We start from the raw sequence: 21554 nt of genomic DNA on the forward strand, positions 1-21554 counted from the left end.
GGAGGAAATGGGTGAACAGCCTCTCTAATTACACTTCACCCACTGACACTAATTTACATACAAACACAATCGCACTCCAATCCAAACCTTCATTATCTCCGGATTCCATTCTGTAGGGCATTATATTTTGGCTGTTATATTTCATTCAAGCTCTGTTTCTCACCACCGCCGCTTAGTCATTACACTAAAGCCCTTGTCAGACATGGGATATGTAACATTGCCGTCTTCATCAATCTGTTCAACTGATGGCATTCTGTCATTCAGACATAGGTCACTTTTATGTTATCTCGTGGTTCCATTCAGACATACTCACAACAGAACCAAGATTGGACAGTCAGTACATGGCAGTCTTGTGCGTACCTATCTGTTAATGCAGCTGCATGCCGTCCAGACTTGTGTCGTGTTGAAAGTGAAATGTAAATGTTTGACCTAATTAGACTGCTGTTGTGACTTTTGTGGAAAACATGCAGCCTGAAAATGCAGTATAATAGAATGCAGTGCATGCTTTAAAGAGCCTTAAGTAAGAACCAGTTATAGGGATGTTCTGAGTAAGAATGGGAAGGAAACACCTGTAAATTTCTCAAAATCAAGTTCTTTTCAGACATGACTTTGCTGGCTTCATCAATCTGCCAAAGTGACAGCATCATTCAGACAAACGAGGACAGTTCAAAAAGTTGTCTGCCTCACCTGGAGACCTACATTTTGGGGGGCAATTGTATAACAAAAAGTCTTAAATCACTGCCCACAAAGGCTGTAATGTTTGAAGCAATCAAAGAAAAAAGGTGAGGAAAGCTTCGAGGGGGCTGCTCTTGCTCCAGAACCATCCACACAGTACGGATGGAAAAAGCAGCCAAATGTGGCTTTGAACTATTGCTCCATGAACCCTACTCACCCTACCTGGTAGCATCTCACTTCTGTTTACCAAACTAAAATCTAGTTGCCATTTTAGAGCGATGATGAGGTCACCCATGCTGCTGAGGAGGATCCAGAGGCTCAGGATGTGACCTTTATTGCAAAGAGACAGCAAAGCCTGAACATCGGTGGACCAAGTGCATTGAAATTAAAGGAGACTACGTTGAAAAACAGTGCAAGAACAAGCTTTCTCCTGTGACATTTTCTGGTGAGTCCGAGAACTGTTTGAAGTGGGTAGGCCACTTTTATAACTAGAAAAGCACTCGGAGAACGCAGTACTCCACCAGGGAAGCTCATTCATTGTATCATTTCCAACGATGAAATCTTTAATAAAACATTACTTTACCTACAGATACCAAATCGCGTGATCTAAATATGTAGCGGGCAGCGGGAATTTTTGGGACTCAGAAACACCCCCACAATTTAATCAATTGTTCCTCGTATCATTTCTGACAGATAAGTCCCCATAAGCCCGCAGCGGTGGATTTGTAGTAGGATCACAATCATATGATAGTCAGCAGGCAGCTGACGTAGTGTTCACTTGTTGTCATAGTTACAGTGATGCCTTGCCGCTATCTCACGATGATACAGAAATCTTTTACAAATCCATGGATCCAGACTATAAGCCGAATCACTGCCAAAATATAATGACTTGGTCCTTGTGTCATTTCTGACCTTCCCTGAAAATTTCATCCATTCATTGAGTTATGTTGCTAACAGACAGACAGACAGATGGACAAAAGTATGCCGATTTCCACATAACTCCGCCGTGTTCCTTGGCAGAGTAATAATATTCATCATGGCTTCATTCAGACATACCTACAGCGGTGAAAGAGAGAGCAATATCTGAATAGATTGGACAGTCAGTACATTGGAATATTGTGCAACTGAACGCAGTTCACATTTGTGCCTTGTTGACAGTGTTTCATAAATGATACTAGCAAGATTTTTATTGCGGTTTCTATGGATAAGTGACCAAGATACTCATTCAGACATGAAGCCGACACGTTCAGATGACATTAGATTAATAGAAAGGAGTGCATGTATGAAAGGAGCTTGGGGAAAGGGTAAGTGAGAGAGACGTGAAATCATGTTTTTCCTCCTTTCTCCGGGTTGATAATGTGCATTTCGTGTGTTGGTAAGGAACCTACATGTTTAAAGTCATACGTAGATCCAGATTCCTCTCCGTGAGTCGCTTTCTCAGCTAGCACAATCGTGTGCCTCTCTTTAAGTTGACACATTTCCTTCGCGCGTCCGACTTGTGTCCTCTCTCTCAAATGCACAGCACATGCACAATCACTGAGTAAGCTCCATTGTAAGGCCATTACAATGTGAATGAGGGGCCCACCAGCTCCACTGAGATTTGTGTGAGTAAGAGTGTGTCAGTGCAAATGGGTTAGAGAGATTGATGAACTAGTGGGGAGTGAAAAGGGAACACCTAATCAAGTTTAAAAACACTGTGATTGACAGGCTGCGGTTTGCTGATTGACATTCTGCAGGAGGAGGCCTAATGGGGCTGATGCACACCAACATGTATGACTGTGGCCGTTTGCTCAGAAACGTCTGCGTATTCCCACTGATCCAGTTCTTGATTATGTGAATTTGCACTGTTTCTGCCTTTCCGTATTTATTCTCGCCTTTAATACTAACTTGTGCAAGGAGCGGGAGTGAGAAACACTACAGCTCGTCATTAACTTGCACCAGTGCGTATAAAGGTGTGTGACATCCCTCATCCAACTAACACCGACTAACGGGCCGTGAGCTTTTACCGGGCCCGTGATCGCTGATGCCCGAGAAAAAAAAGGCTGTTTGTGTCAATCAAACCGAGCCCCCTCCCCTTCTTTCGCCTCTACCTCCCTCCCTCCCTCCCTCCCTCCCTCTCTCTCTCTCTCTCGATCGCCTCCACTTGTGTAGGCGCTCTTAAACCGGAGCATTTTACGCGCGGCACTCAGTCGTTAACGGGCAGCCCAGACATCGGTGCTCCCGCATCTTGTCGCTGCTTCATCTCCTCCTTAAATAAAAAGCTGAGCCAAAAGGGGAAAAAGAAGTGAGCGCACTGGGGGGAAGAGATAGAGAGGGAGGGAGGAAACAGCGGGGGGAGACGAGAGTAAGAGAAAGCGAAGAATGATGAAAGGGGGGAGGAGAGCGGATCATTCCGGCTGGCCGCCCCTGCTGCTCTAGTGGAGAGGGGAGAGCGAGGGAGAGAGGCGAGGCGAGGAGAGGGGAGAGATGGCACAACGCCTCAGCATCCAAAAGACACGGGAGTGGTGCGCCACCGAGAGCGGAGCCCCGGACTCACCCGAAGCAGCAGCAGAAGCACCGCACTCGCCGAGCCGCCGTCTCGCCTCTCGCCGTGCGGCAGCGCCTCGGACTCGGTCAGAGGTAAGTGGGCGAGTCGGTGACATAAACTTCAGCGGAGGGAAGCGGGATGGAAAAACTCTGTGGAATTGGCTGCTGTTAGTTGGAGTTTTGTCATTTGTCTGCCGGCTAACAGCCACTGATGTTTGTGCTGCTGGTTGCATTTCTTTTTATTTTATTTTTTACTAGAGATTGACGAGACGGGTGATTTATCACTGCTTTTGTCTTTTTCTGCAGTTTTTATTTTATTTTATTTAATCTATTTGAAATTGTATGTTTTTGTACGGGTCTTTCAATATTTATGACAAATCAAATGACCGTAAATTAATTTTTAAAAACATTATTATGACAAAAGCACACGGGGAAAAAAATTCTTAAATTCTCATTTTTGCTTTAAATTTGAATTTTAAAATGATTCAAAAGTTTTTATTTTTCATGCAGGCCTAAAATTCATCAGAATTGTATGTATTGTTTTTTTTAATTCTTGCATATCAGATGACTTAGAAGACCACTATGAGTTATTATAATAACTTCTAAGTAAACTATCTGTGTTAATCCAATTCCAGCGCCCTCCTGTGGCTCCTGACAGTGAAACAAATACATACCTATAGTAACAGGTTAGATCACCTGACAAACTTAGCTGTCTTAGTTGCAAATTCTCCTACAAAATTCCAGAACACAAGTTTGAATTAACCACTACTAAGGATGAGTATGACTGCACGCCTTCACTCAGATTCCTTCGCGGTTTTGGTTTGTGTTAAAACTCTTGATGCCACAGAGCACCACATCTATAATCCAAGTGCCAGTTTGGATGACACACATTTTATTAAAGCAACTAATACAACTTTCCTCGTGGAGTTGGCACAGCTATACAGGAAACAAACCTTTTCCCGCCTCTTTTGGATTTTCTGGTATCATATGTAGGGAATATGACTGTAGTTCCTCCTCTATGACCTTCTCCTTGCGCGTGTTCTGAAGGCAAAGGAGTGAGGAAGAAAGGATGGAGAACGTGAGGAAAGACTACTGATATTCAAACAGACAGAAGGAGAGAAGAGGGGTATAATGGGGGTGGAGAGAAAAGAGAGAGAAAGAGATGCTGTGGGATCTTTTCTTCTCCCTGGCTCCCGGCACATACATTAAGATGCTAATCCTGGTCTTTTTTGTCTCTTTCTATAATTCATTGCATTTTGTTCCTCTCTCTGCTCTCTCTCTCTCGCCGTTTCTCTTATTCTTGCACTTTCTCTCGTTCCTCATTTCCTCTGTACTGTCACGGACTCCCCCCAGATTACTGCTCCTGGCAAAAGGATTCCAGCTCTAATTTTGTGATATTTCAGATGATTAGGTTCAGAAATAGGACAGAGGTGCACAGAGTTTTGGCACAATTAGAGGAATTCTCTGTGGAGCTTTATGGGACTTATTAGTTGAGATCCCATCCACCTCCCCACACTGCCATATTAACACACAACCAGCTGTTGTTTATTTGTGGGGATTGGCTTCAGTGTTGTGTTTATGCTTTTAACTGTGATGTCACTTTGCCTGTGTGTGTGTGTGTGTGTGTGTGTGTGTGCGCCAGAGGTTGGCTAAGCCCTAAGGATGCAACTTGTTTTCAATCAGCTCTGTAGTTACCAGCTGTGCCCTCACACTCTCCAGGGTGGCACAACCTAGGCGCGCACACACACCCGCGAGCATGCACACATCGAGCTAATGCATACTATTCAACCTTGCCCAACAAATTTACTCTTTCTTCCTTTCTCCTTGTCCTCTTTTCTGCAGAAATTAATCATCACTCGCTCCATCTGTGCGTGCGATTCTTCCATGAGGATTGGAGGGAGAGCGCCCCGACTGCACATCCTCAATCAAGACCTTTGCTCTCCGACATCCGGTGCAGCTCCCTTTCTCACCTGCCATGGTGACATGACACACACCTGAGTGGCTTTTTTGCTCGTGTCTCACACACATAGACAATCTCTAGGGTTCCTCAAAGCCCCCAAACTCCTGCACGCACTCTTTAAACTCCAGCAAACTAAAAAAAAAAAAGACGTCTGCTTCTTCGCGATGACAGTGGCTGTGCGGTTCCGTCGCCACTTGCGTAGGCTCCTGCTCTTACTGGCCTCCTGCTGTCTCCTCTCCCTCCTCCTCTCTGCCTATTTCCTCTTTACGAACTCCTCCCCTTCCATGCAACTTGGACAATCTGCAGAGCCTGCCTGCTCCCAACCGCTCTCCATGTCCCCGTACCGACAGCTCCCGTACCCGTACCCTCCGAACCCACCGCACACACACGTCCACACTGACCCAGTGGTGCTGGTGCTGGTGGAGTCCCAGTACTCCCAGCTGGGTCAGGACATTGTGGCTATATTGGAGTCAGCACATTTCCAGTTCCGCATGGAGATAGCCTCAGGAAAGGGCGACCTGCCGCCGCTGACAGAAAAAGGCCGCGGACGATATTCGCTCATCATTTACGAGAACCTGTTAAAGTATGCACATGCAGACACATGGAACAGACAGCTGTTGCATCAGTATTGTACTGAGTACAGAGTTGGCATCATCGGCTTCTACCGCTCCACTGAGAACTCCCCATCTGTCCTCAAACTGCGAGGCCTACCGCTGGTGCTTCGGACCAACCAAGCGCTTTGGGACTGCTGCGTGGTGTCCAGCTCGCCTCTCCTCCACCTGACCAAAGCCGGCACAGATCGAGGGGCCTTACCTGGGGAGGACTGGACCTCATTCTCCTCTAATCACTCCACATACCAGGCTGTGCTGCATGCACGGGCTAAGGAGGGAGCAGGGGCAGGCAGCGGAGATAATCCAGGGCCTGGCTTCAGTCAAGGCCACCAGGCCACAGTGGTGCAGGACTTGGGACTCTATGATGGGGTGAGGAGAGTCCTCTTTGGCCAGGGACTGGGCTACTGGCTCCACAGACTCATCCTGGTGGACGCCATTTCCTACCTCACAGACAGGAAGCTTACTCTGGGGCTGGACCGGCACATACTGGTGGATATAGATGACATTTTTGTGGGAAAAGAAGGGACACGCATGAACGCCAAGGATGTGAAGGTACTGGGGATGACGGGGATGTGACATTGTGCATTAGAGAGATAAAGTGTGGGATGTCAGGCCAATTGTGTTGGATTAGATATTTCATTCTGGTATGTACTTCTAACAACAGTAATGATGCCAGTGCCGTGGTAGAGATAAGGAAGGTTCGCTTGTTGCTGTCTAAGTAACCTCGGCAAAAGATAGCTCCGGGAGTGTATTTCAGAGGATTTTAGCTCAGGCATGGGTGCATTGGGGAGATATTTGGAAAGGCTTGTGCATGTGTGCAATGGCTTTCTGTGTTTGTGTATCAAGTGCATATGTGTCAGGGTACAACGAGAGGGTATTCTCAAATGGAGGTTTAGCCAGAAGAGGCCATTTAAGGGAACAAAGATGTGGTGTGAAAGAGGAAAAGAGGAGGGGTGAGAGAAAGAGAGGTAGTGAATGAGCCAGTGAAAAGATGAATGGCACTTATTCCTCTTTTCCCACGTTCCTCCTCTTAGGGAAACTAAAGGAGAGTCAGCCATGCAGCCCGCCTCTCAAGACAGCTATTGTTTCAACACACACGCTTGCATGAGCAAACACACATTTGCAGGCAGCCGTGCACCTCTGCACATGTATACATACAGAAATACAGTATTTGCAAACACTTTCTGTAGGAATGTAATATTTATAAGAGACAAAAAAAGCATTTTGCGTTTGCTGGGGGGTTGGATAAAAGTCCTCAGCGGGAGGAATTTTGTTTGAAATCTATGGTCACATTCTCCCACTGTGTTCACACTCAAGAGATGTTCAAGGGAAATAAATCGTGTTTTGGTGGGTTTTCATAAAAGGAGCGTGTGCATCTGAATGAGTGTGGGGGACTCTTAGAAAGGGGAGATTTATACTGCTCTGTGGACATGTGCGTGAGCTAAGAACAGAGGAGTCTTCCAGTCTCACTGCAACCACAGGATATACATGATAGGCAAATGTGTGTGTGTGTGATTGTTTTCTGAATCACTGCTTTAGATTAGAATGTCACTTTCAACTGTCCTGTCAACCACTGACAAAAAAAGAGCCACCTGTTCATGGCTGAACGTTGGGCAGGAGATGAGAGGAATGGGGAGACTGAAACCACCCCCCCCCTCAAAAAAAAAAAAAAAAAACAGAATGCAGTGAGTGGTGAAGTGGAGAGGAATTCCAGCCTTGAATATAAAAAAGATGCTTGTATCCAAAAAGGATAAAAGAGTACATATTCACTCACACACACACACACACACACACACACACACACACACACACACACACACACACACACACACACACAGTGCACACATTCCTGTGCACATCCACATTCACAAAATGAGCACACAAGCGCTGTCTAGTTGGAGTTTTCATTTTAAGTCTGCCTGACTCTTCAGCTTTGTAGCATAAATATACATGAGGATGAACCAGTGCCATAACAGAAGGGCAGGGAGATGGGGATGTAGGAAGATGTGGAGAGAGAGAGAGAGAGAGAGAGAGAGAAAGGAGGAGGGGGATGGAGAGACAGATAGAGAGAGAGGGGGTCATAAAAAGAGGGAGGGATGCCATTCGAAACACTCACACTTCTTCCACATTTCTACTCTTCTCTCTCCTTCAGGATAGTTGGCAATCACCGCCAGAAAGACTTGAGGAAAAAAGAAGGAAAATAGTTGGAGAGAGAGAGAGTGAAGGTGGAGCATGGTGCCTAAGGGAAGAGCTAGCAGCTAACTTTGCGATTTCAGACAAACAAAATGCTGAAGGGAAACGGAGAAGCAGAAGAGGGGAGGCGGGGGAGCAGGAATATGATGATTTGTAGCAGCCCTCCCTTCAGAGATGGAGAGCCTCAGGTAGAGTTGTCAAATTACAGTTTGAGCAAGGTGTTTCTTAGTGTGTATGCAGGAGTAAACAGCGTATATTCCTAATCATGCGATGAACAGATTCATTTGACTTTTTTCCCCCTCCATCTTTGTCATAATGCAGGGATTTTTTGAATAGTAAATCCTGTTGCTTAGTTTTCAGATGAGCTCATAAAAGAAAGTCTTTCCCTTCAAGCGAAATGTCACTGAATAGCTGCTGAAAGGATGACTCATGTTAGATGACCACATGTCAAACATACATCTAGCTTTGGGTGAAGGTGACAGCTGAAAAGATGCCTCTTCATTTCATTAAAAAGACGAAGGCTTGTGGAATTCAGGGGGATTATTTAATCATGAAAGCAAAGTGTTTGCACACTGATATCGAGGTTGTGGAAAATTGCCTTGGGTCTGGTGTTAGCTTTGTGGAGCAAAACATTTTAAACTGTTTTAGATTTAATTTGGGTCAGAACAGACTGACTGAAGCCACAATGACATTACAGGCCACAGCTGAGCCCCAGAATCAACATCTGGGAATTGTTGTTTGGTGGGTTCATCAAAACATCTTTGAATATTATGTCCTAAATATTCAAAATAGTATTCTAGGACTGCTGAAGCAAAAACCCGCCTACGGTGAAATATGTCACTGTGGATAAGCGGCAGAGAAATAATGTGAAAATGGAAATTCTGTTTCTACCTATCTTGAACATTACATCTAAGTATGTAACAGGGGATGATATTGACCAATTAGCAGAGCAAGGTGTTTGCAGGGCCAATGTTAGAAATCCCTTCCTAACTCCATACAGCCAACATTCAATCTTCTGTTCTCTCTGAAAGAAGAAGAGAGAGGAGTGAGACAGAGAGAGAGTCCAATTAAAATGCCACCCTCCTTCTCTCTGCACTCTTCATTAGTCTCACCCCACGAGTTCATCTGGTGACAAACAATACCTACACCCCCTTCTGTCTGCACACACACTCACACACACAGCTGTATTTCCTCTATTAAAATGATTCACAGGGAGGCACCCCACAGATGACATTTCTCAAAATGAGGGATGATGCCAGTCAAAAACTCCCATCAATGATGCTCGGACCAGTGCTTGTGTTGTTTTTTTTTTTTTTTTTTTTTTTTTTTTTATTCATGCATGTAGGTTTTCTCCTCTTCTCTCCTTCAGAGTGGTCGTTAGGGAGGTGTCAGATCCTCATCTTCAGATCCCTTTTTATCACCTCCACCTTTCTGTCTTGCCACCTCCTCATCCTCCTCCACTCAACTTCTTCCTCACTCCCTCCTTGCCTGAGCCATTGATCACTATCTCCAGCATATTTGTATTCTCCGCTAAACCTACCTCTCAACTCGTTCTTGCTCTTTTCCTCCCCGAGGTGTTTTCTGCCGTGGTGTCATCCCAGTTTAGACAAGGCATATGTGAAGACGTATCTTGTACGCGGATTTAGAAGTCAAGACACAAGCACTCTCTCGGTACATGGGGGTTGCATTCACTTGAGCTCGATATTTTGGACTGTTTTGTATCTAAAGGCAAGTAGTAGCTCAGTGATCTGCACCGTTGCCTCACATCCACTCAGAACTTTCTGTGTTGTATGCAAACTCTTCCAACATTTGTATGGGTGTACATAAGAGCCTCCAGTGATAGATTGCCACCATACCCGATAAAATCTCTTTCATTTCACCAACTTTATGTTGTGAAGGTCTATATCTCGTACTCTTGAAAAGGAGGAATTGACTAAATAAGATTAAAATATGTTTCCATAGACACAGGAAGTCTTTCTACTTTCCTTGAGCGGGATATTTAATACTTTAATGTGGTATAAAAAAACCATACAGCCTGTTTCAACATCTTACCCAATTAGAAACTAATTATCCTATATACAGAATGCAATAGCAGTTTGTTGTGTAATGTCACAGAAATGTCAAATGATTCAAAATTGTATTAAAAGTTGAAAAGTAGAGTATTCTCTCTTATGAACAATTTAAAAACAATACTTTAAAAAGACTATATTGAAAGTACAGGCCCAAAAGTAGATACTTAATGCGATAAAAATGAATACATGTGTGATCATTAAGACAAAAGTCAGAAAACGTGATCACTGAAGGCAAATTGAGTACACCCGCAATTTCCAATTATCCTAACTGTGTGAACATGGTAATAAAAAAGACCTATGAATGCCAGAACTTTCTCAAAATATCACACCATACAGTGTGCTACTAAACAATCTATTTCTGAAAATTACAGAAACACATGCTTCAGACTTGGCACAGAAGTCATCAGTGGAAATCAGAGTTTCTGTGACAGTGTGAAGAGCACTGCATAGCATCAACCTTTATGAACGGCACCCAAGGAGAAAATACACTTGCTCGTTGGCACAAAATTGCAACATGAAACTTGGTTCAGGAATAAGAAAAAAAAAACTATGAATGCTGGGAGCACATTCTGTGATCGGATGAGACCAAGATAAATTTGTCCCGTGCAGACGGGGTCCAGCATGTTTGGGGTGAACCTGGCCAGAACCACCACAGTGAATGTATAGTTATGACAGTGGAGCACGGAGGTGGGAGTGTGATCATATAGAGCAGCAAAAGGTGTTGGCGAGATGACATTTATAGATGGCACCATGGATGCATGTAGATATACAAAAATAGTGGTTGACGAGATGACTCCTCGTCAACCACGAAGCTTGGCAGGAGAGGAATACTGCACACAAGTTTCTGATGTTTCTAAAGAAGAAAAAACTGTACCCCCAGTGCTGGGAGGATTGATTCATTAAAAATAACGGTGGGCGAATGAAGTATTGGAAAAAAAAGGTTTGAATTTCATTAATGAGAGGACTTTTGCTGCACTGAGCTACTACTGTAAGTCCTGTATTTTTATCATAGTAAATCTAAACTGCTTGTTTCAGTGTTGCACAAGAGGAAATAACCTGCTGTTCAACGCAGAAGTAATGCAGTTACTGTAAGATGATACAATTGTGAATCATTTGACACTGAAGTGATACTGCTCAATGCTTTGCTCTCTCGTTTTATACTGTATTGCTGCATCACGCTGAGGGACACAAGACTGAAAAGGATGTATTTTCTGGATGTTTCAACCGAATGAGTATAGATGTTTGGACAGGAGTGTTTTTCGTGTTCTTGTGATCACTTTCGTCTGAGCTAAAATTGAAAATAGAACAAAAAATGGGCACTATTCAGATTTTAATAAAGGTTTTTGGCATAGCAGTAGTTTATTGTGCAGTCCTATTTTGAGTTAGTCTTTGGACCTAATTAAGTATGATGCATATTTACCGCTTGAGTCAATCAAACTAAGCTCCTTCCATATCTGTTTACTACTTTGCCCAATGCTGTTACATAAGTAATGAAGAAAGGCATAAACAATGAATGAAGGATTTAAAAATCAGAGGAGAGACAAGGAAATTTGAGAAAAGAGATTGAGTTTGGTGTTTGTGTTACAGGACGCACACAAGCCCCCCCCTTAATGCCAGGTGATACTCATTTACCTTGATAAGAAATCTTAAGTGTTAGGACCTAATGCTTTATAAATGACAAAGTAGCAGGTGGAAAAAGGCAAAAAAGAGATGACACTCAGGATGACAGCGGAGAACAGGATAATGCTTCCAGCGTGATGTATCCTGACATCTGCTCTCATTCATCCTCCTGATCAGGACAAGTCAAATGATCACAGTTAGCCCTGCAGGGAACTAGAAGTTTTACAGTTATTTTCTTTTGAAGGAGAAAAAAAAGTATGATTGTGTATGAGGGCTTTTCTTTCTGTTTTTTTATTGACAGATAGCACAAAAGAAACAGCCTTCACAGTGTCACTGTAAAGAATACTCTAAAGAAAGCATTTGTCGACTAAATATCATCTTAATAACTTGTTCTGTTTAATTAACATTTTTTGTTGGTGCTCTTGTTTTTACTCCAAATAAACTTGGAGGAAGTGGCCGCATGCCATGCATTTTCTCCCACAAAATGAGGCAGGTTTTTGCTATCACAGCAATCACTGAAACTCAAAATCCTTGAGGGGCTGCCAAGTAGATTTTAGTGTTAGTATAGCGATGCCAAGCAATCACAAATACCTTGAATACGTAAATGCAAGTGAATAGATGATTTTGTAAAATGCCCCAGTATAATAAGCTACGCTGACTTGAATCTGACAAGCGAGACTGGAAGTGTGATGTGGGGAAAGAAAGAGTAAGCAAAAGGAAGACTGGCATTAACTGGTAAGGTGCGCTTTCTGCTCATCAAATAGAGATGCCTGACCCAGTTAAATTTGCTGGTCTAGTGTTCACATTGCACACGCTGACATACACATGCAGAGACAAAGCGCTCATGTAGATGAATCGAGAACTTTGACCCGCTTTTTGCTCTAGAATTAAACCTCATAAATGGGATCAATTTTCTTGCTCGTCTATACTTGCTTCCAAATCTGTTTGCGCATAAAATCCCACTTAGTGTTATTTCATAATTGCTTTTATTATTTTAGATCTCGCAGACAGGCTTAAGGCTGTGAGAAGAAAAGAAAAATGGGGGGCTGGGGGGAACAGTGCAAAGGCGAGAAATGACAGAATGGGGATATGGTGAAGAGGTGGTTGGTGTAAAGGGTTTTTGAAAGGCAGTGAATGCCAGCTGTCCAGATGCCTGTCTCCCATCTGTTTGAACCCCAACATCTAGCTGGCACCTCTTCCAGTGCTTACCACACACACATGCAAGAACACGCTGAAACACACACCCGCTGTCAGTCTCACATACACAGAAGCAAACTGGCATTGCTTCTGACACTCACAGTGCTGGGAAGCTGTGGGATTGGGCACGGAAATGAGGGCTATCGCTCACCGCTAATCCCAGTGTGTGTTTACCTTCATCACTAGGATTGTCAAGATCTCTCACATGCAACATAGTCCCACCTCCTGCTAATCCAAATCTCCCCTTCTTTTTTTTTTTGAAGCATCTCTTATGGCCCATTTTAAAACCATTCTCAGCTTTGAGCTCAGTATCCACTGGATAGATTGGCTCCGTATTGCATAAAGCCCACAATTCTCCCAGATCTGCTGCTGTTACCCTCAGAAAAACAGCAGGATGGGACTTCATTGTCCCTCCAAGGCAGACTGAGGGTTTTGTCATATGCTCAGTGTGAAAGTTTCTGTCCAAGAAGTGTACTTTTTTTGTTGGCTGTAGTTTCTCATCACAATTCTGCAGTCTCTTCATACAGCAGTCCTTCCATACGCTCTCCACTCCTAACAGTCAGGCTTCAAAGAATGACGCTCAGGATTAGTTTTGGGGTTGTAAACTGCCACAGTTTACTCATTTGGTTTGGTTTTGTTAACTCTCAGGCGTTAACACAACAATATGTCTCTATTGATGTGGTTATGGTATCCTGATTTGCTGTCTTTTGAGTAGTTTTGTGATATTCTGCAGGTTTGACAACTCACTTCCTGTAATGCACAGCAGGCATACAAACCACTGGATATAGCACAAACACCGAGTCGCCAATATAAAATGCAGGAAAGTTAGGCTGCTATGCAAATTAGAAAGGCCATTAAACTGCCTGCATCCATATCGTGTGGCCATATAACCTCAGGGAGCGCCTTCTGAAATCAGATTAGTGAGGCCTGTGTCCGAGCAGTTATGCAGTTTTCAGAAACTTACACTCCAACGTTCATACTCACTCCATACAATAATTTGGTCAGCTCTGTGAAGGTGAAAAAGGAAGCAGAGTTGACCTTCTCTCTCCGCTCTCTTTATTTACTATTAAATGTACCCTCCAAATGGTTTGAAAATCGCTTGAGAACTGAAACCTGGTGGAGAAGGCTGACCTATCTCACTGAGTAATTTGTTGTGCATGAACGCTTCATAACGTGCGCCGCTGTTGTAGGTAGGGAGTGTTTTGAAAAGTCTCCTTGCATGTTAGTCCTCTGATGTGTAAGATTTGAGAGCTGGCTGCTGAACAACAATCTCTTTGATACAATAAATTGCCAAGTTCCCCGATGTCCCTTTCAAAACATCCACGTTCGCTTTTCAGTGGTAAAATTTGCGACGACCTGACTTGTCAGTGCAATCTTTTGCAGGAGCTCTCAAATTAGAAAGCATCCATAAATGTAGCAACTGGAAGCGTTTGGAAAATGGTTTTCCGCTCAAAGTGGCATCAACACACAATAAAAACACACCTTTACCAAGTCAGAAATAGAGGAGATAAAATGTTGAGTGTCAGAGCGATGGGGTGAAAACATGCAAAAAGCAGCTGTTGGGTTGTTTGTTGCTCTGAGACTCACTGACAGCACCAACATTTCCTTCATGGTTCTTTCTGTTTTCTGCTTTGGATGTTAGGTAGCAGAATACAAATGAGATGTTTAAACTAATATGCTGCACACTTGGACACACACCTACGCCAGCTCTCGCAGATACCAACACACACGTTAATAATGCATTTCGACCAAGTGCATCGGGGAGTGTATATTGAGTTACAATGCAAAGCACTCAGCTACAAACTTAATTTAAATCTTAAGTCTTTGTATCCACACGTTTGCCTCAGAGTGTGTGTGTGTGTGTGTGTGTGTGTGTGTGTGTGTGTGTGTGTGTGTGTGTAAGATGTAGAGGATGTCATAGAAGAGGAGACAGGGGATCAGATTAGGGAATTGTGCACATCTGTCAGCATGCAGCCATCTTCAACACCATTAGATTAGAGCTAATGAAGACACTCCATGCATGTGTCTGGATATTTGTTAGTTTGGAAGGCACACGCTCAGGAGGAGAGAGGGTGAAAAAAACGAGAGGCAGAGGGTAGGGGGGAGCAGTGCCTGGAACCAACTCCTAGCTCTGACTTCAGCTGCTCAGGTCTCGTAAATCAGGAAAGGTTCCTAGGGATCGATTAAAAGCAGCATGACAAAGATTGGTCGCTGAGATGTGGTGCGTAGCCCAACAGAAAGACCCTGCGGACTGAAATAGAAAGAGAATTCAAAGAGTTTTATAGATAAACAAAATATTTGCAGGAGCAAACTGTGAGAACATGGGATGGGAGGGTGCAAGAGAAAGAGCTGGGGCAGAGAGTTATAGAAAGAGGGAGAGAGCGATCTTTCCTCCATGCTGCTTCAGCCTTCATTTCAAATTAGTACAGCCCTGTCTCCTGAGAATGTGACATTTTCACGGAGCAAGCGAGGGAGAGATGGAGGTTCAGAGAACGGTGGGAGGAGTGGAAGACGAATGGGGAAGGGGGGACCGAGAGAGGCGACTGCAGGTTCTCAGAAGCAGGATGATGGAAGAATAGAGGGAGAACCAGAAAGAGTGGAGGAGGGAAGAGAGGGGGAGTGTACAGGGTTTCACTTGGTAATGTTAGGGATGGATGGAGAGAATGATGAGGAGGGAGGAGTGTGTGTGGGGGTTATTAGTCCACCCCCCAGAGGCTACTAATGCACTGACCTTCATTAACTCACATTACTATCGGTGTGTGTGCAGAGTGTGCAACACTCTTTAGTTAACACTCATTACAGACTCTTTGTTTAAAGGCCAGTAAACTAATGAAGTCATTAAATAAGTGAAGAAAATCCTGATTCAAGTATTGAAACCAGAGATTGCTGTAACTTTAGGGACAGGAACCAAATTGGGCGCATAGGAAGCAAAACAACAGCCCTAAATAATGACACACGCCATCGTCTCGCCGTAGTGTAGAGCACTGACGAGTACATACAGCCATCGTACTAGTTCTCTGAAGAATCAGAGTTCACTTAAACCTTTTGCAGACACAGGACACATTGCAGGCTTGATCAGTCAGTTAAAGTGGCGACATTCTGGCATTCAGACACTGGCTACTTTTATGTTATTATTCCTGGCATCTTGAGATTTACAAATTGATTACAAATTTGAGAGTGCTCATATTTTTGTTATTTTGGAAAGGAACCAAACTGAATATATTTCCAGAACAAATAGAAATACTATCATGAAGTTATGAACAGAAGTGCTGACAGAATAATTTGGTGCAGGAGGAGAGACAAAGAGAGTACATAGAGTGACACCGATAGCTTCTGCTGGGATTCAGTCACATAGCGCTGGCTGCTATACATAACATCATGTATGTCATCACAGTATAGGCTTCTAACTCCTGCCATGTTGAAACATTCCTAGGTCCGACCTATTGAGATTGCTGTTGTGACTTTTATATAAAAGTGACCAGGTGCCCATTCAGACATGAAGGGGAAATGTTCAAATGCCATCAGATTTATGGAAAGTGGTGTATGTTTGAAAGGAGCTTTATCTGTACAACAGAGAGATATAGGATTTAAATCAGACAGATCAGCTTTTTATCTATACAAGTGCAGGCTGGGGAGAGATGAACTTTATATAATGTAATCTGCAGTTGAAATTGGAAATTGTGTCTCTAATCTATCTATCTATCTATCTCTCTATCTATCTATCTATCTATCTATCTATCTATCTATCTATCTATCTATCTATCTATCTATCTATCTATCTATCTATCTATCTATCTATCTATCTATCTATCTATCTATCTATCTATCTATCTGTCTACAGGCTCTCCTTGATACTCAGAAACAGCTGCGTTCTCAAATCTCCAATTTTACCTTCAATCTGGGCTTCTCTGGGAAGTTCTACCACACAGGTGTGTTCTGTTTGTTTTCCATCACTGCCAGAATCAGCACAGACATTATATGTTTTTTTTCCTTTTTTTTAATGATGTAGGTTAATGTTTTGTATGAACGATTTATACATTTCCTTTTTTTTCATTGCACTCGCCGTTATGTAGACACTCAAAATCTCCATGCAGTTCAAGCTAATCATAAAGTGCAGTATGTAATTCATAAAGTGCAGCTTACAGTTACGTGGAGGTGTAAGTATCACAGTTCTCCTAACATGTGCTGTAAATACCATATTTGCAGTTGAAACATGTTTGCTTGTTCTATAAGCAATCAGACAAAATATACCATTCACAGTCTGGTAGTTATGTTTATGTATATTTCTATCTGTTATGCATCAAAGTGTGCAGTACATATTACACACATAACTACATCTTAAAATAGAATTTACAAAGAAAACAATTGCTGCACAAATGTCTTAGGTGGACTAAGTGGCAATTGGTTAAAGAGCGTATAATGTGAACACTCATTTGTGTCAAGATTCCTTTCATTAAAAAAAAAAAAATTCTAAATTTAGAGTTATAAAGTAATATTTATTCAGGCATATTTATAAGGGTCATGATCTACTGTGGAGCATTGTCGGCTGCTTTGTGGCTCCAAGGACAGATTTTATTGACTTTCTAGTTAAAGTGTCTAAATCTGCAGTAAAAGAACAAAGGTGTAGGATACACTTGGAAAGAAAAATAGGGGTGAGACTGAACATGATTATAATTAGAAGAAATCTAATACAGAGTACAACACATTACCATAGCATCTGTTATAGCTATGCCATCACTTGTCGTCACCATGGTTTCTGACCACTTTATTTAGCAACACGATCTTAAGACAAACGTTGTTGATGATATTCTCTAACCTTGTGTGCCTGCTTGCTTTTGCACATGTTTTACTATTTGTCCTTTTGTCTTTGTGCATGTGTGTGTGTGTGTTTCGTGTCTGTGTTCAGGCACGATGGAGGAGGATGAGGGAGACGATCTGCTACTGAAGTATGTCGATGAGTTCTGGTGGTTCCCCCACATGTGGAGCCACATGCAGCCTCACCTCTTCCACAACGAGTCCTCACTGCTGGAGCAGATGGTCCTCAACAAGGAGTTCGCTCTGGTGAGATACATGCACAGGCATGCGCTTGTGCACTTCTTGCAGCTGTCTCTTTCAGCGCCGCTTTCTCTTTGTGTGTCCTTTTAATCATGCTTGTCTCCCATGATTGCGTTTTCTTCAAGGACGTCTGTCGCTGTACGTATTTGTTATTTCTTTGCCACAGTCGATTACAGACATGATGTTCTCAGGTGAATGTGCTGGATCTGTTCAAACTGACTTTATTCAGCTGCTGGGAATGTCAGGAAAATAATCCAGCTTGATAACAACACAATGTACTTCAAAACATGTTTTCAGCTGTATTTGAAAAGTTTTTGTTTTTTTTTCCAGCCTGGCAAGTGTTGGGTTCCTACACCACATAGACACACACATTATACACCAGATTTCTTGCCTTGTGTTTCCATAAGCCAAAACTGTAGGTAAAGTACCACTAGGATAATGGCATTGAAATGCACATTTGTACAATATAAGTATGTTGAATGTGGCAATATTGGAACAATATGAGATGTTGGGGGGAAAAAGAATTACTTCTGAAAAACAAACAAAATGTAATATCTCAATTAGGAGTGATGCACTTATTTTGACAGGCACACCTGTGCCCTATTTAAGGTCTCCTGGTTAATCTGCAGTCCACAAGGTTGAGTGCTTTTGTTGCTCTGCTCTGCTTTAGTTTGCTGTGCTTTGTTGGTACGTGTGTGCGTGTGTGGGAGTGAGTGAAGATGATTTGTTGACCATATTGGATTGTGAAGCCACACATACAATAGAGCAAAGTAGGCTGGTTCACGGTGCTGAAGGTGAGCGTGAACATAAAGCATGATCACTAAACTCTGTTGCACACACACACACACATCCATACATTCTTCACTCCCTCATCCCCCGACCGCTGATGCTCAGCTTTGACAGTGTGTAGGTGTGTGTCAGAGCAAAGGACAACACCATCAGTCTTCGGGACGCACCCAGCAGCCACCCACCCTCACGCACATAGACATGCTCACACACACTATATATTTTTTTAATTTCCAACCCGAAGGCCAGCGTCATAACAAACACAACACAAAGCTTCTCCTACAAGGTCAGGATGTCGGCCGCTGTGTGTTTATGTGGAACAAAATCCTTTGTCTGTGAGTTGTAAATGTGCCATCATTTCTGTCTTTATGTATATAACCCTCATGTACGTGTCTGTGTTTATGTATGCCTCCGTCCTCTAGGAACACAACATCCCTGTGGACATGGGCTACGCCGTGGCCCCTCACCACTCCGGGGTCTACCCGGTCCACCTGCAGCTGTACGAGGCCTGGAGAAGGGTGTGGAGTATCCGAGTCACCAGTACTGAGGAGTACCCCCACCTCAAACCGGCCCGCTACCGTAAGGGCTTCATCCACAACAACATAATGGTGAGAAAACATTGTTAATCAGTCATTTATGAAAAACCACAGAGGTGCATTGGCTTAATTTCAAGCAAACACATGAAAATGTCCCCGTCATCACCAGCATAAATGCACTTTGATTAATTGGCATGTTTCAGCACATACATAAAAATAAATTAGCCTTTTTGCATCTACCTGCTAGATATTCATAAGTGCACATCTCTGTTTTGTGTGCAGCTTTATACCAAAAAGACTGCCAAGGGTCTCATTCAGATGCATATTTTACCTGCAATATTTTTATGATTATTTTATGTTTCCCTCCTGTTTTTGTTTTTTTTTTTTTTAACCCTCCACTATTTTCATTTTCTGGCAGGCTAAAAGTACTATTCATGAAAGTTGTTGTTACACAGCAGTTTGTTGCAGATATCTCTTGATAGAAGTCAGAGTTGGTGCTACGTGCAGATATATTTTATAAAATATGTTGGCCTATTGGACAAAGCACAGATGGGTGTTGCCTGGCATAAATGTTTGAGATAAAAATAATAAATGTCGCAACCAAGTTTGTTCTCATCTCGCTTCTGATTCATGCTGAGGTCCTAAATCAAAATCAAGACACTTAATGCAGTGTCTTTGCCTTCCAGGAAAAAAAAACAAATGATTTGCTTAATTCTTGTGACTGAAATGAAAACAAGGAATTATATAATTTTCGGAGCAGCTAAGTCAAAGTAAGCACAAATTCAGAATAATTTACTTACAAGACTGTGTTTGCACATGGTGTACTGCTGCTCTACTCTTTTATCTGGCTTTGAAAAACTGTTTGACTGCTGCCTCTCTGTTCAAATAAGTGTTTGCTGAATAGTAAATTGTGTGCTGATTGTTTCTTGCGGTCTTAAACCAAAAATCAATGATGCTGCGCATGGTGTGTAACCTCTGTGCGTACGCATATGCATGTGATATGAATTCTTTGACCTTGTCTCACCACAGCATGCTCAGTTCCACGCTGATTCAATATTTAATGGTTTCCCAATGCAGCTGAGGGATCAAACTTTTCCGCGCATGTGTATTTGTATATGTGAAGGGTGCATGGCATAGAGTAAAGATCTAGTAATGAGAGCATTTTTTAGACATTTATGCTCCGATAAATAATTCATCAGTCAGTGTTTGAGACAGCCATAGAATAAATCTTTTGACACCCATTTCACCTAAGAAAGTTGCCTTCATCCCTCCCTCGGTCTCCCCTCCTCCTCTGCTTCATTCACTTGTCAGTCGGGCTCTTTGTCAGTATGCACAACTGTTCCCTTATTGACAAAAGAACCAATCACATCTGACATTGAAATTACCAGTCCATGTTGTTCTACCATATTTGGGCCTTGAGAAAAACAATTTGAACAGACAGCTGGGGTAATTTTCTAATCAGTCCTAAAAGTCTGCTTTCTATTTCTTGACGACTTGTCACAGCTTCATAAAAGAGAGCCACTTAATCCTACTTCCTCCCAGTACAATAACAAGCTCATTTTTTGACAGGCCATAATGTGCTATTATACATTATCAATAGTAAGGTATTGAGAAACATCAGTGAATCACCAGATTCAATAAAATAACAAGCCACTGAACAAAGACGCATGCTCAACAATTTAGAATACACCACAAATAAAAGACAAAGAAAACAAGAGAAAGAACAATCTGTCAGAAATGAACAAAAAATGGTTTTATGCCAACAAAAAAAAAGAATAATTGCAGAAGAAATACAGACAGGATAAAATTAAATAACTGCCCCTCAACAATTGACACCAATGATAGATGTTCTCTGGGCTTTTGAAACTTTTTGCTCCTGTTGTCTTTTCAAATACAACTAAAGGCTATCCATAAGCTTTTAAAAAACTTCTTTTTTTTTTTCATTTAGAAATTTTGTTCACATTGGCAGGGGAGCAAGGACGTATGCAAATCAGATTCATTCAGTTGAGCTTTCCTGGTCTCTCCGCCTTTTTGGGAAATGAAGGGACTTACAGTGGCTTGCTGATCATTTGCTTACTCTAGACTGCTGAGGGAAAACACCCAGCGCTACTAGTGGAAAGACTCTCTGGAGACACTGCCCTGCTCTGCTGCTGGCTAGTTTAGATGTTGAGGAAAATGGGATGGATAATAGTATGTTGATTTTACATGTGGAAAAACTCAGCAGGACCTCTGATTTATCTGCCACTGATGGTCTCTGAGGTGTCTTGTACATGCTACATCAAATTCACGCCCACATCAGCACACGAAGGAACAACAGGCTTCT

General features: G+C 42.6%; 1 protein-coding gene across 2 annotated transcripts in view; it reads left to right on the forward strand.

Annotated features, from left to right (window-relative positions):
- The first annotated feature begins 2853 nt into the window (after nt 1–2853).
- ndst3 (N-deacetylase/N-sulfotransferase (heparan glucosaminyl) 3) overlaps nt 2854–21554 on the forward strand; it is a 44824-nt gene continuing 26123 nt past the window's right edge. For both annotated transcript variants that reach the window (XM_023270274.3, XM_023270273.3), the window contains exons 1-5: nt 2854–3294; nt 5044–6324; nt 16696–16783; nt 17761–17915; nt 19118–19303. In XM_023270274.3, the coding sequence (XP_023126042.1) occupies nt 5326–6324; nt 16696–16783; nt 17761–17915; nt 19118–19303 (1428 nt within the window). In that variant the 5' untranslated portion in view covers nt 2854–3294; nt 5044–5325. The remainder of the gene's footprint in view (nt 3295–5043; nt 6325–16695; nt 16784–17760; nt 17916–19117; nt 19304–21554) is intronic.

Source organism: Amphiprion ocellaris, chromosome 4, assembly GCF_022539595.1.
Source record: "Amphiprion ocellaris isolate individual 3 ecotype Okinawa chromosome 4, ASM2253959v1, whole genome shotgun sequence".
Taxonomy (NCBI): domain Eukaryota; kingdom Metazoa; phylum Chordata; class Actinopteri; family Pomacentridae; genus Amphiprion; species Amphiprion ocellaris.